General features: G+C 40.1%; 1 protein-coding gene and 1 pseudogene across 8 annotated transcripts in view; both read left to right on the top strand.

The window, feature by feature from the left end:
- The window catches only part of GANC (glucosidase alpha, neutral C), an 87,336-nt gene that overhangs the window by 34,430 nt on the left and 35,069 nt on the right, over positions 1-17,837 (top strand). For all 8 annotated transcript variants that reach the window (XM_032176029.2, XM_058427771.1, XM_058427775.1 and 5 more), the window contains 4 exons: positions 5,344-5,410; positions 7,017-7,113; positions 9,094-9,274; positions 9,504-9,657. In XM_032176029.2, the coding sequence (XP_032031920.1) occupies positions 5,344-5,410; positions 7,017-7,113; positions 9,094-9,274; positions 9,504-9,657 (499 nt within the window). The remainder of the gene's footprint in view (positions 1-5,343; positions 5,411-7,016; positions 7,114-9,093; positions 9,275-9,503; positions 9,658-17,837) is intronic.
- Positions 12,304-13,226, top strand: LOC131381215 (BCL2/adenovirus E1B 19 kDa protein-interacting protein 3-like; annotated as a pseudogene).

Here is a 17,837-nt window from a genome sequence, read left to right as displayed (position 1 = left end):
AGAGTGAAGACAAGATTAGAGAAAAAAAAATGAAAAGGAAAATACAGAGAACACCACAAAGGTACTCCTCGAGAAGAGCAACCCCAAGACACATAATCATCAGCCTGACCAAAGTTGAAATGAAGGAAAAAAATGTTAAGGGCAGCCATAGAGAAAGGTTGGGTTACCCACAAAGGGAAGCCCATCAGACTAACACTGGATCTCTCTGCAGAAGCCCTACAAGCCAGAAGAGAGTGGGGGCCAATATTCAACATTCTTTTTTTTATTATTGTTATACTTTAGGTTTTAGGGTACATGTGCACAATGTGCAGGTTTGTTACATATGTATCCATGTGCCATGTTGTTTTGCTGCACCTGTTAACTATTCATTTAGCATTAGGTATATCTCCTAATGCTGTCCCTCCTCCCTCCCCCCACCCCACAACAGTCCCCGGAGTGTAATGTTCCCCTTCCTGTGTCCATGAGTTCTCATTGTTCAGTTCCCACCTATGAGTGAGAACATGCGGTGTTTGGTTTTTTGTCCTTGCGATAGTTTACTGAGAATGATGTTTTCCAGTTTCATCCATGTCCCTACAAAGGACATGAACTCATCATTTTTTATGGCTGCATAGTATTCCATGGTGTATATGTGCCACATTTTCTTAATCCAGTCTATCGTTGTTGGACATTTGGGTTGGTTCCAACTCTTTGCTATTGTGAATAGTGCCGCAATAAACATACGTATGCATGTGTCTTTATAGCAGCGTGATTTATAGTCCTTTGCGTATATACCCAGTAATGGGATGGCTGGGTCAAATGGTATTTCTAGTTCTAGATCCCTGAGGAATCGCCACACTGACTTCCACAATGGTTGAACTAGTTTACGGTCCCACCAACAGTGTAAAAGTGTTCCTATTTCTCCACATCCTCTCCAGCACCTGTTGTTTCCTGACTTTTTAATGATGGCCATTCTAACTGGTGTGAGATGGTATCTAACTGGTGTGAGATGGTATCTCACTGTGGTTTTGATTTGCATTTCTCTGATGGCCAGTGACGATGAGCATTTTTTCGTGTTTTTTGGCTGCATAAATGTCTTCTTTTGAGAAGTGTCTGTTCATGTCCTTCGCCCACTTTTTGATGGGGTTGTTTGTTTTTTTCTTGTAAATTTGTTTGAGTTCCTTGTAGATTCTGGATATTAGCCCTTTGTCAGATGAGTAGGTTGCAAAAATTTTCTCCCATTCTGTAGGTTGTCTGTTCACTCTGATGGTAGTTTCTTTTGCTGTGCAGAAGCTCTTTAGTTTAATTAGATCCCATTTGTCAATTTTGGCTTTTGCTAGGAATCCAACTTACAAAGGATGTGAAGGATCTCTTCAAGGAGAACTACAAACCACTGCTCAATGAAATAAAAGAGGATACAAACAAATGGAAGAACATTCCATGCTCATGGGTTGGAAGAATCAATATCGTGAAAATGGCCATACTAGTAGCCCAAGGTAATTTATAGCTTCAATGCCATCCCCATCAAGCTACCAATGACTTTCTTCACAGAATTGGAAAAAACTACCTTAAAGTTCATATGGAACCAAAAAAGAGCCCGCATCGCCAAGTCAATCCTAAGCCAAAAGAACAAAGCTGGAGGCATCACGCTACCTGACTTCAAACTATACTACAAGGCTACAGTAACCAAAACAGCATGGTACTGGTACCATAACAGAGACATAGATCAATGGAACAGAACAGAGCCCTCAGAAATAATGCCACATATCTACAACTATCTGATCTTTGACAAACCTGACAAAAACGAGAAATGGGGAAAGGATTCCCTATTTAATAAATGGTGCTGGGAAAACTGGCTAGCCATATGTAGAAAGCTGAAACTGGATCCCTTCCTTACACCTTATACAAAAATTAATTCAAGATGGATTAAAGACTTAAATGTTAGACCTAAAACCATTAAAATCCTACAAGAAAACCTAGGCAATACCATTCAGGACATAGGCATGGGCAAGGACTTCATGTCTCAACATTCTTAAAGAAAATAATTTTCAATCCAGAATTTCATATCAGCCAAACTAAGCTTCATAAGCAAAGGAGAAAGAAAATCCTTTACAGACAAGCAAATGCTGAGAGATTTTGTCACCACCCGGCCTGCCTTACAAGAGCTCCTGAAGGAAGCACTATATATGGAAAGGAAAAACCAGTACTAGCCACGGCAAAAACATACTAAATTGTAAAGACCATCGATACAATCAAGAAACTACATCAACTAATGGGCAAAATAACCAGCTAGTATCATAATGACGGGATCAAATTCACACATAACAATATTAACCTTAAATGTAAATGGGCTAAATACCCCAATTAAAAGACATAGACTGGCAAATTGGATGAAGAGTCAAGACCCACCAGTGTGCTGTGTTCAGGAGACCCATCTCACATGCAGAGACACCCATAGGCTCAAAATAAAGGGAGGGAGGAATATTTACCAAGCAAAAAAAAAAAAAAAAAAGCAGGGGTTGCAATCTTAGTCTCTGATAAAACAGACTTTAAATCAACAAAGATCAAAAGAGACAAAAAAGGGCATTACATAATGGTAAAGGGATCAATGCAACAAGAAGAGCTAACTATCCTAAATATATATGCACCCAATACAGGAGCACCCAGATTCATAAAGCAAGTTATTAGAGACCTACAAAGAGACTTAGACTTCCACACAATAATAGTGGGAGACTTTAACACCCCATTGTCAATATTAGACAGATTAACGAGACAGAAAATTAACAAGGATACTCAGGACTTGAACTCAGCGCTGGACCAAGTGGACCTAATAAACATCTACAGAACTCTCCACCCTAAATCAATAGAATGTACATTCTTCTCAGCACCACATTGCACTTACTCTAAAATGGACCACATAATTGGAAGTAAAACACTCCTCAGCAAATGGAAAATAATGGAAATCATAACAAACAGTCTCTCAGACCACAGTGCAATCAAATTAGAACTCAGGATTAAGAAACTCACTCAAAACTGCACAACTACATGGAAACTGAACAACCTGCTCCTGAATGACTACTGGGTAAATGATGAAGTGAAGGCAGAAATAAATAAGTTCTTTGAAACCAATGAGAACAAAAACATAATGTACCAGAATCTCTGGGACACAGCCAAAGCAGTGTTTAGAGGGAAATATAGCACTAAATGCCCATGGAATACAACTTACATGGGATGTAAAGGATCTCTTCAAGGAGAACTACAAACCACTGCTTAAGGAAATAAGAGAGGACACAAACAAATGGAAACATTCCATGCTCATAGATAGTAAGAATCAATATTGTGAAAATGGCCATACTGCCCAAAGTAATTTATAGATTCAATGCTATCCCCATCAAGCTACCATTGACTTTCTTCATAGAATTAGAAAAAACTACTTTAAAATTCACATGGAACCGAAAAAGAGCCCGTATAGCCAAAACAATCCTAAGCAGAAAGAACAAAGCTGGAGGTATCACTCTACCTGACTTCAAATTATACTACAAGGATACAGTAATCAAAACAGCATGGTACTGGTACCAAAACAGATACGTAGACCAATGGAACAGAACAGAGGCCTCAGAAATAATGCCACACGTCTACAACCATCTGATCTTTGACAACCTGACAAAAGCAATGGGGAAAGGATTCCCTATTTAATAAATGGTGCTGGGAAAACTGTCTAGCCACATGCAGAAAACTGAAACTGGACCCCTTCCTTACACCTTATACAAAAATTAACTCAAGATGAATTAAAGACTTAAACATAAAATCTAAAACCATAAAAACCCTAGAAGAAAACCTAGGCAATACCATTCAGGACATAGGCATGGGCAAAGACTTCATAACTAAAACATCAAAAGCAATAGCAGCAAAAGCCAAAATTGACAAATGGGATCTAATTAAACTAAAGAGCTTCTGCATGGCAAAAGAAACTATCATCAGAGTGAATAGGCAACCTACAGAATGGGAGAAAATTTTTGCAATCTGTCCATCCGATAAAGGGCTAATATCCAGAATCTACAAGGAACTTAAACAAAATTACAAGAAAAAAACAACCCCATCAAAAAGTAGACAAAGGTTATGAACAGACAGTTCTCAAAAGAAGACATTATGTGGCCAACAAACATAAAAAAAGCTCATCATCACTGGTCATTAGAGAAATGCAAATCAAAACCACGATGAGATACCATCTCACACCAGTTAGAATGGCAATGATTAAAAAGTTAGGAAACAACAGATGCTGGAGAGGATGTGGAGAAATAGGAATGCTTTTACACTGTTGGTGGGAGTGTAAATTAGTTCAACCATTGTGGAAGACTGTGGTGATTCCTCAAGGATCTAGAACCAGAAATACCATCGGACCCAGCCATCCCATTACTGGGTATATTTCTAAAGAATTATAAATCATTCTGTAAAGACACATTCACACATATTGCAGCACTGTTCACATTAGCAAAGACTTGGAACCAACTCAAATGCCTATCAGTGATAGACTGGATAAATAAAATGTGGCACATATACACCATGAAATACTATGCAGCCATAAAAAAGGATGAGTTCGTGTCCTTTGCAGGGACATGGATGAAGCTAGAAACCATCATTCTCAGCAAACTAACACAGGAACAGAAAACCAAATACCACGTGTTCTCACTCATAAGTGGGAGTTGAACAATGAGAACACATGGACACAGGGAGGGGAACATCACACACTGGGGTCTGTTGGGGGGTGGGGGGCTAGGGGAGAGGTAGCATTAGGAGTAATACCTAATGTAGATGATGGGTTGATGGGTGCAGCAAACCACCATGGCTATTTTTTTTTTTTTTTTGAGACGGAGTCTCGCTCTGTTGCCCAGGCTGGAGTGCAGTGGTACGATATTGGCTCACTGCAACCTCTGCCTCCCAGGTTCAAGCAATTCTTCTGCGTCAGCCTCCTGAATAGCTGAGACTACAGGTGCGCATCACCACCCCTGGCTAATTTTTGTATTTTTAGTAGTTCAATAGTTGCACAACAATGTGAATGTACTTAAAGCCACTGAACCTGAACTTTATACTTGAAAATAGTTAAAATGGTAAATTTTATGTTGTGTATATTTTACCACAATAAAAAATGTATATTCATGTCAGCTATGGCTCATAAAGATTATTATTGACATGTATATAGAACACAGATTTGATTTGTTAAATGTACTGACGTCACACACTGGTCTTCTAAAAGATGAACTCACTTTCTCAGTCTTTTAAAAAAAAATCCAAATAAAATGAACTATTCTGGTAAACACATTTGTTGCAATTTGTAAACTCAGTGTGCTCCCTTTTTTGTACCAACAGAAAAATCAAGAAGATCTGGGCCTGTGGGAAGAGAAATTTGGAAAGTTTGTGGATATCAAAGCTAATGGTAAAATTGAAACTGGTATAGTATTAAAACAGATCATTCCAAAAATGGCTACATAATTCTATCTAAAAGCCCCTTGATCTCTGGCACCTAAAACAGGTGACTTTAACAGAAGAACAGAAATCCCAGATCAGATTTGCTATCCTTCAGTAATGCATTGCAACAGAGAAATAGCAATTATTTGCGTTTTGTAGGAAGTGTAAAAGAAATATAGGCCACACGGAGCTTATGGTCTCGTACAGGGGCCTGGGTCAGCACACTGCTTGCACTGTTCATTAGATAAGACAGCTACAAATTCCACGTTAAATTTTTATGAGAGTGAAGTGATGAGAAACCCAAGTTCTAGAGCCCCTCTGTTGCAACATTTCAAGCCAATGGTTCTCAACCTTTTCTAGGCCTCCCCATCATTCGCATGGGTATCGCATGCACATCTGTCACATTTCTCACCAGGCTTAGTGATGGAATTGGGGTAGAGGGGTGAGTTTGTCTCTTTAGGAGGTATCTTTCAAGTACTTGGGGCTTATGCAATTAGAAAAATACTCACTTGCCTCTTTCCTCCTCCCTACTCTGTAGAATAACAAACTCTTTCTAACACCTTTAAAATTCCCATTCTAGCCATCATTATCTATAGCATAGTATAATGATCAGGGCTGACAGAATGCCCCAAATTAAAATTGGGGGCATGGGTTCTCAGGCCCTCCTTTCTGTAACATCATCATCTTTTTATCTTTTTTTTTTTTTTTTTTTGAGCCAGGTTCTCACTCTGTCACCCAGGCTGGAGTGCAGTGGCGTGATCATGGCTTACTGCACCCTTGAACTCTTGGCCTCGAGTGATGCACCTGCCTCGGCCTCCCAAAGTGCTGGGATTACAGGCATGAGCCCCCATACCCGGCCATGTCATAATCTTTTTTACCTTCTCTGTAGCATCTCTTTTCCACAAGCTCCTACAAATAAGGACCATTTGATGTCAAATACTTTAACCTAAGCATAAATTAAAGTCCACGTTATACCTCCTGGTCATTTGCATTTTCCCATAGCTCTAAAATAGTTGTTAAAGACTTTGTCTTTGGTTAAAGGAAATTTATATAATCACAGAGGAGGAGTATTTTGAGGAACCAGTTATGGCCCTCCTGGTGCCCTTGACATTTGCATTCCCTGTAGGTAGTCACAGACGAGGCTGGCAGTAAGAATGATCAGGCACAAGACAATCAGTCATTCCATCTAGTGTAGACTGAAAGTGCACAATATCCTTTGCTTCCTAAAGCAAAGAAATGTGTGATAAAGAAAATTTCGATTAGGAAAAAATCTAAAACTTTGTAATCATGTTTTATATAGAGACAAGAGATTTACTGTGAAGAGGACACAGAGAGCTTCATCACACAGCTAAGGCAACAGAACTAATACGTGACCAGAACTTTGCCTTATACATTTTTGTATCCCCACAACACCTGAATATAATATCTCACAGAGGGTCAGTACACAGCATTTGCTGATTGATCTAGGTGAGCCCAGGTCTCTCAGCCTCTAGTCTAGTCATCTCTCTGCACTCAGAATTAACTTAAGTGAGTGTTCTTTTCAGAAACAAAACTCAGTATCCTGGTCTCTACAGGCCCTTCTTCTATTGGTTTGGATTTCTCCTTGCATGGATTTGAGCATCTTTATGGGATCCCACAACATGCAGAATCACACCAACTTAAAAACACTGGGTAAGTGAAAGCAACAATTCTTATGGGAGGCTCTGGTTTCTGTATTGAGATTATCTGAAAACATTTGTGAGCTGTCAGAGCCAGTGCTAATATGTGCCAGGCCTTTTCCTCCTTTATATTGCTTGTGGGTCTTTAAGAACCCTCCTTGAATGATCACTCAGAGCAGTGGTTTTCCCTTTTTTTTTTTTTTTTTTCTGAGATGGAGTCTTGCTGTGTCACCCAGGCTGGAGTGCAGTGGCACAATCTTGGCTCACTGCAAGCTCCACCTCCCGGGTTCAAGAGATTCTCCTGCCTCAGCCTCCTGAGTAGCTGAGACTACAGGTGCCTATCACCACGCCTGGCTAATTTATTTTGTATTTTTAGTAGAGACGGGCTTTCACCATGTTGGCCAGGCAGGTCTCGAACTCCTGACCTTGTGATTCGCCCACCTCAGCATCCCAAAGTGCTGGTATTACAGCAGTGACCCACCGCGCCTGGCTGGTTTTCCAGTTTTATTTATTTTTTATGGTAAAATTAGATAACTGTTAAAAACTATAATACTAAACCTAGAAATACAAAGGAAGTAAAATTATGGAGCTGCTGTGATCAGAGTAGAGGGAAGATCTTTATCCCCGGGTTTCACTTTTACCTCTCAAGGCCTTTTGTGGAGCCCTAGGAGAATATATTGTGAAAAATCACTGACCCAGAAAAAGGCTTTTACCAAAATGGGAGAGTGAGCCAGAGAATGGAAAAATGTGGTATCTCATATCACCTTTAGTATCCTCAGGGATATCATGTCAGGCTAACACTACTGACAAATAGATGCCCGAGGCATCAGACTAAGAGGAAACAAAACCAAAGAGAAACAGAGTCTGATAAGGTTGCCAGGTTCAGGTGCTGTTTACTTTCAGGTAGGCATAGTGACAAGTCCAGCAGAAACTGTGCTGCTGTCACACTGATTTGAGCTCTGTGCTCCCACCCCCAATTCAGTTCCCCATCTTCCCCTGCTAAGCACTGTGGAAGCCTGTTGGACACAATTTTTTTTTTTTTTTTTTTGAGACAGAGGCTCGCACTGTCGCCCAGGCTGGAGTGCGGTGGTGTGATCTCGGCTCACTGCAACCTCTGCCTCCCGGGTTCAAGCAATTCTCCTGCCTCAGCCTCCCTAGTAGCTGCGACTACAGGTGTGCGCCGCTACGCCCAGCTAATTTTTGTATTTTTAATAGCGTCAAGCTTTCACAGTGTTGGCCAGAATGGTCTCGATCTCTTGACCTCATGATCCTCCCGCTTCGGCCTCCCAAAATGCTGGGATTACAGGCGTGAGCCACCAGTGCCCAGCCTGGACACAATTCTTTTAACTGCAGAGAAGTACTCACAAAATTCATCAGTGGATACTTGCTGTGTGCTTGCTATTGTGGAGTATTCATAGGAGAGAGTCCTCCACTCAAAGGATATTTAGGCTGGGCACAGTGGCCCACACCTGTAATCCCAGCACTTTGGGAGGCCAAGGTGGGTAGATCACTTGAGGTCAGGAGTTTGAGACCAGCCTGGCCAACATGGTGAAACTGCATCTCTACCAAAAAATACAAAAATTAACTGGGTGTAGTGGCACGCACCTGTATTGCCCGCTACTTGGGAGGCTGAGGTGGGAAAACTGCTGAACCTGAAAGGTAGAGGTTGCAGTGAGCCAAGATCGCGCCACTGCACTCCAGCCTGGGTGACAGAGTGAGACCCTATCTGGAAAAAAGAAAAAGGAGATATTTAGAAAAGATGTCTAAGATGTGATCGTATGTGCTAATGTCACAGGAAGTGGTGCCAAAGGAGTCAAGGGAAGAGGACCACATTCACCTAAGTTGGGTCAGGAAATCTTTAGGGAAGTGGCAAGAGTTGAGCCTTCAAAGATGCATGGGACCTAAGTGTTTTCAGAGAAGAGTAGAGCTATTCTATTTATTAATATTAATAATACATTTGTGATGGTAATTGATGATAATCTTTGTGTTTCAGTGATGGAGATGCTTACCGTCTTTATAACCTGGATGTCTATGGATACCAAATATATGATAAAATGGGCATTTATGGTTCAGTACCTTATCTCCTGGCCCACAAACTGGGCAGAACTATAGGTATTTTCTGGCTGAATGCCTCAGAAACACTGGTGGAGATCAATACAGAGCCTGCAGTAGAGGTGAGCTATGGATTATGGCTACATGTCATACTTAAAGAAGAAACAAAACCACCGCAGTGGAGTCATAGCTCTTATCTTTGTAGTGGCACTTCTCTGCCAACGAAAGCTTTACAGTGTAATCAGTGAATATCAGTAGTATCTACTAAAGGATCAGACTGTTACTTATATATGGCTGGATGTTGCAGGTTAGAGGGAAATTTCTCAAATTTTTATTCCATTCTTTTTCCAGTACACACTGACCCAGATGGGCCCAGTTGCTGCTAAACAAAAGGTCAGATCTCGCACTCATGTGCACTGGATGTCAGAGAGTGGCATCATTGATGTTTTTCTGCTGACAGGACCTACACCTTCTGATGTCTTCAAACAGTACTCATACCTTACAGGTATTTGCACGGAGAAGTGCCAGTTTCTTGTTCTGTTATATATCCAATGTCCCATGTGTCATCAATGTAACTTAATATTTGTTGTACACTATGTAGAGTTTATAACTTACCCAAGCATTTTAATTAGCAAGCATTTCTGTTCCCATCCTCATCCCATTCAGTTCAGTAAAACATTGCACTGGGTCTAGAATGCTCTACTGTCTAATTCCTAATACTTGCCATCTGCTTTCCTTGAAGCTTTTAGCCCCTGAGCTATCTGTACCTTTATCTCAGATGACCAGTATCCCAACTTCAACTTTTCTATGTTTTCTTCTCCATTAAAATATGCAACTGGCTTTAGCATTAGAGCGTTTTATTTTAAAAGAATGCAAGCGTTTCTCTAAGATCAGAAACAAGACAAGGCATTGCATTTTCATCACTATTATTCAACATTGTACTAGAATTTCTAGCCAGAGAAATTAGGCAAGAAAAATAAATAAAAGTTATCAAAACTGGAAAAGACTAAATAAGATTATAGGAGATGATATGATCCTATATATAGAAAATCCCAAAGAATCCACAAAAAAATTACTAGAGGTAGTAAATTCAGCAAAGTTTCAGGGTACAAGATCAATATATTAATCTACTCTCGCACTGCTATGAAGAAGTACACGAAACTGGGCAATTGATAATGAAAATAAGTTTAATTGGCTCATGGTTCTGCAGGCTGTACGGGAAACATGGCTGGGAAGGCCTCAGGAAGCTTAACAATTATGATGGAAGGCAAAGAGGAAGCAGGCACATCTTACCTGGTCGGAGCAGGAGGAATAAAGAGAGGGAGGAGGTGCCACACACTTTTAAACAACCAGATCTTGTGAGAAATCACTATCACAAGAACAGCAAGGGAGAAATCCGCCCCCATGATCCAGTCACCTCCCACCAGGCCCCTCGTCCAACATTGGGGATTACAGTTCAACATGATATTTGGGTGGGAACCCAAATCCAAACCATATCAATCAGTAATGAAAAAAATTAGTTCTGTTTTTATATACCCTCAATGAACAATCCAAAAACAATTAAGAAAACAGTTCCATTTACAATAACATCCAAAAGAATAAAATACCTAGGAATACACTTAACAAAGGAGGTGAAAGACTTGTACACTGAAAACTATAAAACATTCCTGAGAGAAATTAAAGAATGCCTAAATAAATGGAAAGACATCCCATGTTCATAGGTTGGAAGGCAATGTTAAGATGGCAGTAATACAGAAAGTGATTCACAGATTCACTGCAATCCCTATCAAAATTCCAGTGGCTTCTTTTGCGGAAATGGAAAAGCTGATCTTCCATAGAATTGCACAGGGACCTGAATAGCCAAAACAATCTTTAAAAAGAGAAACAAAGTTGAAAAATTTATACTTCTGATATGATTTGGCTGTTTCCCCACCCAAATCTCATCATGAATTCCCATGTTGTGGGAGAGACCCGGTGGGAGGTAATTGAATCATGGGGGCGGATCTTTCCTGTACTGTTCTCAAGATAGTGAATGAGTCTCATGAGATCTGATGGTTATAAAAAGGGGAGTTTCCCTGCACAAGCACTCTCTTTGCCTGCCGCCATTCACATAAGATGTGACATGCTCCTCCTTGCCTTCGGTCACAATCGTGAGGCTTCCTCAGACATGTAGAACTGTAAGTCCAATTAAACTTCTTTCTTTTTTAGATTGTCCAGTCTTGGGTATGTCTTAAGCAGAGTGAAAATCAAATACAACTTCTCAATTTCAAACTTACTTCAAAGCTATGGCAATCAAAAGAACGTGCCACTGCCTAGGCACAGTGGCCCATGCCTGTAATCCCAGCACTTTGGGAGGCTGAGGTGGGTGGATCACTTGAGGTCAGGAGTTTGAGACCAGCCTGACCAACATGGCGAAAACCTGTCTCTACTAAAAATACAAAAATTGGTCAGGCATGGTGGTGGGCACCTGTAATCCCAGCTACTCGGGAGGCTGAGGCAGGAGAATCAATTGAACCCACAAGGTGAGGTAGAGGTTGCAGTAAACCAAGATCATGCCACTGCACTCCAGCCTCGGTGACAATGCAAGACTCCGTCTGAAAAAAAAAGAACATGCGAACATGCTCCTGGAATAAGGATAGACATATAGACCAGTGAAATAGAATTGAGAATCTAGAAATAAATCCATACACTTATGGCCACCCAAAACACTGGGATTACAGGCACAAGCCACAGTGCTTTGTCTATGTCACCATTATAATTTCAATAAAGTTTCATGACCATTTGATGAAGAAGAAATAGTCTGTTGAGCATATGGTGTGAGACAGTTGGATATCTACTTGCAAAAGAATGAAGTTGGACTCCTATATTCAAAAATATGTTATATGTATATCATATACAAAAAACTAACTCAAAATGGTTCAACTGTATAAGAGCTAAAACCAGAAAACTCTCAGAAGAAAACGGGTAAATCTTCATGAACTTGGATTTGGCAATGGATTCTTAGATATGACAACAAAACCGTGAGCAACAATGACAACAAATACGTGTTAGAATTCACTAACATTAAAAACTTTGGTGCATCAAAGAACATAAGAAAGTGAAAAAGCAACCTACAGAATGGGAGAAAATGTTTGCAGATTGTGTATCTGATATGGGTCTCTTATCTAGAATACATGAAGAACTTTCTACAACTGAACAACAAAAAGACAGGCTGAGCGCTGGGCCCATACCCCTCATGCTTGCCTGCACTGGGCCCGTATCCCTCATGCTCGTCTGCCACTGAGGGCGCATGCAGCCCCTAGACCACAACCAAACAGTGACCCAGACTGCCACAGCCACCTTCTGGCACCATATCACAGAGCAGGGGCCCCAGGCTGCAGGGAAAGAGCTTGCAGGGCTCCTGGATAGAATTGCACTTTAGCAATGATAGGAAGGGGAACAGTGCTCCAGCATCAGTTTCTGTTTATAATGGTGACATGGACTGGGCACAGTGGCTCATGCCTGTAATCCCAGTGCTTTGGGAAGCCTCCAAAGTGCTTCCTTGAATTCAAGTAATCCTCTGCCTTGCTTCCCAAAGAAAGGCTGCAGTGAGCAATGTTCATACTACTGCTCTCCCACCTAGGCAACAGAGCGAGACCCTATCTCAAAAAAAAAAAAAAAAAAAATTTAATATAATAGTGACATGGAAAAAATAGCTGGATGCTTAAAATGAATTTGGACAGAGTAGCTCCAAAAGTTCTGTGACAGCCTACCTCTTTCACAGACATTGGAGAAAAATAGCTCTCAGTCTGAGGAAGATACTGAGAAAAGGAAAGAAGTTGAAAGCATCTTGAAGAAAAACTCAGATTGGATATGAGATTGGTCAAGTTGGCCAGAAAATATTCCCCGCAAGGAGTTCCTCTTTAAAGCACCTGAAGCACACAGCTACCCAGCATGGAATTTAAAGCCTGATGAGGAAAGGGGGCATTTTCTCAGCAGAATTTCTAAAGGGTTTTGCTGCTGTCTCATCTGGTGGCCATGGGATTGGGGATCTGTATTGGAAGGCATCTGACAACTTCTACCAGCACCTTTTGATGAATAATTTGAATCCAGCTTTGTGTATATTGGGGATTTCTATCTGAGCTTGTGACACAGCTAACTCAGGAGCTGTTATGGTTCTTGGGTGGCTGTTTCACTTGTTTTTATTTATTCTATAAATACTGCTTTCCTAATTTAGTAAAATGAAAGAATAGAATCTACTAAAATCATACTGACCTGTACTTATACCTATAGAATCAGTTAATAAGGGTGTCAGACTGATTAATATCTACTGTAACAATTTGGCAGTGAATTTTCTTTAGATATTAGTATAAGTATGTAAGTATAGTTTTAATATATTAGTCATGGTATAGTATTTTAAAAATTATCTGTAACCTTAATTCCATTAAAATACTTTATATTCCAAAAGAATGAATGACAGTGATATTAAAATCACTACGTTAAAGGGTTTGCCCAAAATAAATATTGTGGCCTTACTTACACTACTGTGGAAAATATTATGTTTAAATGGATGCAGGTTGTCTACTAAAGACTACACTTAACTATGCTAATTGTTCTTAATAAATAGAAAACAAGTTACAGCTACAAATCCCACCATACACTTCATGCACCAGATTGTTCTCACTTTTGCAGCATAAGGACTTCAACCTCCAACTATTAGGTAATCAACTTGGATAATGTGTCTGTCAAAGGCACCTACTCAGTATCTTTTGCTCTTTATCACTCTGGATTGCTGAATTTAATCCTATCCTTTGTGCTCAACTATTTTGTGCTGTTAAAATCAGCTTTATCCTAAGCATATCTGTGTCTACTTTAAAAGACTGGAAATAGAAGAAAAATAAATATTTGCCATATCCTTTAAAAAAAAAAGGAGCCATACTTTAAGACTAGAAATGGAAAATAAATAAATAAATCTTTACCAAATTCTTAAAAAAAACAACAACAAAAAGATAAACAACCCAATTCTAAAATGAGCAAAGGATTTAAAGAGATAGTTCTCCAAAGAAGATAAATAAATGAACAACAAGCACATGAAAATATGCTCAGCGTTATTAGTCATTAGGAAAATGCAAATCAAAACCACAGATATCACTTCACACCCACTAGGATGGCTAAATCCAAAAAAATGGAAAAACATAAGTGTATATGAGGATGTAGAGAAATTGGAACATTGCTGGTGGAAATGTCAAATGGTTCAGCCATTGCAGAAAACAGTTTGGCATTTCCTCAAAAAGTTAAACATAGAATTACCATATGACCCAGTGTGATGGTTAATTTTATGTATCAATTTGACTAGATTGTGGTACCCAGATATTCAAACACCAGTCTAGATGTCTCTGTGAAAGTATTTTTTAATGAGATTAACATTTAAGTCAGTAGACTTTGAGGAAAGCAGATTGCTCTCCATAATGAGAGTGGGCCTCATCCAATAGTTGAAGGCCTTGGAGAAAAAGACTAAGGTCCTTGGGGAAAACAGAATGTCTCCAGCTTGCCTTCAGGCTCAAGCTGCAACATCAACTCTTCCCTGGTTCTCTAGTATGCCAGTATCTCCTGCAAAACTCAGACTTGCCAGCCCCTACAATCACATGAGCCAGTTACTTTAAATAAATCAGTATTTGTATCTCTCTCTGTGTATGTATACATATTTATAAATATATAAACATATTCAATATAAATCCCATTAGTTCTGTTTCTCTGAAAAACCCTGTGTTCTCTGAAGAACCCTAACTGATACACCCAGCAATTCTACTCCTAGATATATGCACAAGGGAATTGAAAGCAGGGACTCAACAGATACATGTATGCCAATGATCACTGTAGCATTATTCACGATTGTAGGGTCCAGCCCTACAGGACTCAGCAGGTGTTCTCCCCGTGTGTGGAGACGAGAGATTGTAAGAAATAAAGACACAAGAAAAAGAGATAAAGAGAAAACAGCTGGGCTCGGGGGACCACTACCACCAAGACACGGAGACTGGTAGTAGCCCCGAATGGCTGGGCGTGCTGATATTTATTGCATACAAGACAAGGGGGGCTGGGTAAAGAAGGTGAGTCGTCCAAGTGATTGATAAGGTCAAGCAAGTCACGTCATCATGGGACGGGGGGGCCCTTCCCTTTTAGGTAGCTGAAGCAGAGAGGGAAGGCAGCATACGTCAGCGTTTTCTTCTATGCACTTGTAAGAAAGATCAAAGACTTTAAGACTTTCACTATTCTACGAACTTCAAAGAGGAACCAGGAGTACAGGAGGAACATGAAAGTGGACAAGGAACATGACTATTGGAGCACAGCGCCACAGGGAGGGGTTTAGGCCTCCAGATGACTGCGGGCAGGCCTGGATAATATCCAGCCTCCCACAAGAAGCTGGTGGAGCAGAGTGTTCCCTAACTTCTCCAAGGAAAGGAGACTCCCTTTCACGGTCTGCTAAGTAACGGGGCCTTCCCAGGTCCTGGCGTTACCGCTTGACCAAGGAGCCCTCAAGTGGCCCTTACGTGGGTCTGGCAGAGGGCTTACCTCTTGCCTTCTAGGTCACTTCTCACAATGTCCCTTGAGTACCTGACCCTATACCTGCCGGTTATTCTAGGTTATATTAGTAATGCAACAAAGAGTAATATTAAAAGCTAATGATTAATAATGTTTATACTAATGATTGATAATTGTCCATGATCATCTCTATATCTAATTTATATTATAACAATTCTTTATTCTAACTATTTTCTTTATTATACTGCCACAGTTTGTGCCTTCAGTCTCTTGCCTTGGCACCTGGGTAATCCTTCGCCCACACATGATAGCCAAAAGGTAGAAACAATCCAAGTGCCCATCAAAGATGAACAAATAAACAAAATGTGGTATATACATATAACAGAATATTATTCAGCTATAAAAAGAAATGAAGTTCTGATACATGCTGCAACATGGATGAACCTTGAAAATATGGAAAATGAAATAAGACGGACATGAAAGGACAAGTATTATATAATCCACTTACATGAAGTAGCTACGATAAGCAAATTTGTCAAGACAGAGATTAGAGGGGGCTGAGAGGTGTGAGTGATAGGGAGTTACTGCTTAATGATTACAGAGTTTCTGCTTGGGGTGATGTAAAGGTTTTAGAAATAATGGTAATGGTTGTACTACATGGTGAATGTAATTAATGCCATTGGACACTTGGAAATGGTTAAAATGGCAAATTTTGCTATACATATTTTGCCACAATTTTTAAGAATCAATAATGTAATATGCCATAAAAACCCACATTGAATTGTGCATTTTAGATGGGTGAATTGCATGGTATGTGAATTCAGTAAAGCTGTTAAAAGCAAAAGTATTGCAGCATCGTTTCTGCTGCGTTCAATTGTTAAAAGCAAGCTAAGTCTAGCCCGTGTTCAAGGGTGTTCGATTCCAATTGCAACGGGAGGAATGACAATTTATGGATATGGGCACCCATGCAGGAATAAGTGCTATCAAAGCCCACCTGCAGCTACATTCAACATTATTATTAGTGAGAATGCTGATTTATGATAAAGCACTTCAACAATACTGGATCTCCCTCCATGTTCAAAGACAGTAAAGATTATTTGTTGACTCCTGCTGAGGGTTTAGCTCAATCATATACCATACCCTCCTCCGTCTCCCACCCAATCTAGTTACATCACAATTTTTGGTTAAATCAATATTCAATGTTTACATTTTTCACATGCTCAAGGGTGTCTGGTATTTTATCCAGTCTACTTTCCCTGGAGACTTTCTTCTCTACTAGAGCTCTTCATCTTCCTCCTCCCATCTGGACCATTGCTCTCTAGGTTCCCTGCACAGCTTTCATCTCAGAACTTACCTTTGCTGTTTGCTGGTGTCGTATCCCTCCTTTTTTCAGTTCCCTGTTTTTCTCTTTCCTGGTTTATTCCCTTGTTGTGTTTATTTGTTTGTAGCATCTTCTGGTAGTTTCCTAAGAACGTTTGCATTGGAGGTACTCTTTTTGCTTCCTTGCAGGTATGAAACCATCTTTTTTCCTACCTTTACCCTTGACTGCTAATTTGCCTGGCAAGACTGAATATTCTTTCTCTCAGAATTTGAAGGCATTTCTTTTATTGTCTTCTACCTTCTTGCTCCAAAACCATTCTTAATTCTATTCCTTTGTTCCTCTGTATATGATCTATCTTTTCTCTCTGAAATACCTTCTCTTTATCACTAACATTCCAAATTTCCAGTATTCTGAAATTTTGTAATAAAATCCCTTGATGAAGATCTTTTGTTTGTTTGAGTCAGGGTTTTGCTCTGTGCCCAGGTTGGAGTGCAGTGGTGTGATCATGGTTCACTGCAGCCTCAAACTCCTGGGCTCAAGTGATCATCACACCTCAGAATCCTGAGTAGATGGGACTTACAAGCATGTGCCACCATGCCCAACTAATTTTTTCATTTTTTGTATAGGCAGGGTTTCCCTAGGTTACCCAGGCTGGTCTTAAAACCCTAGGCTCAAGGGATCCTCCCACCTTAGCTTCCCAAAGTGCTTTACTGGGATTACAGGTGTGAGCCACCGTGCCTGGTCCTAGGTCTTTTAAAATAATTATTGTTCTGGATGTTAGATATGGACCCCTTCAATCCTGAGAATTGTGTCCTTCAGTTCTGAGAAACTGTTTTGTATTATTC

The sequence above is a fragment of the Hylobates moloch genome, unplaced genomic scaffold (genome assembly GCF_009828535.3).
Source record: "Hylobates moloch isolate HMO894 unplaced genomic scaffold, HMol_V3 SCAFFOLD_14, whole genome shotgun sequence".
In the NCBI taxonomy this organism is placed as follows: domain Eukaryota; kingdom Metazoa; phylum Chordata; class Mammalia; order Primates; family Hylobatidae; genus Hylobates; species Hylobates moloch.
The sequence above is the reverse complement of the archived record's forward strand: the minus strand, read 5'-3'. Positions and strand labels throughout refer to the sequence as shown.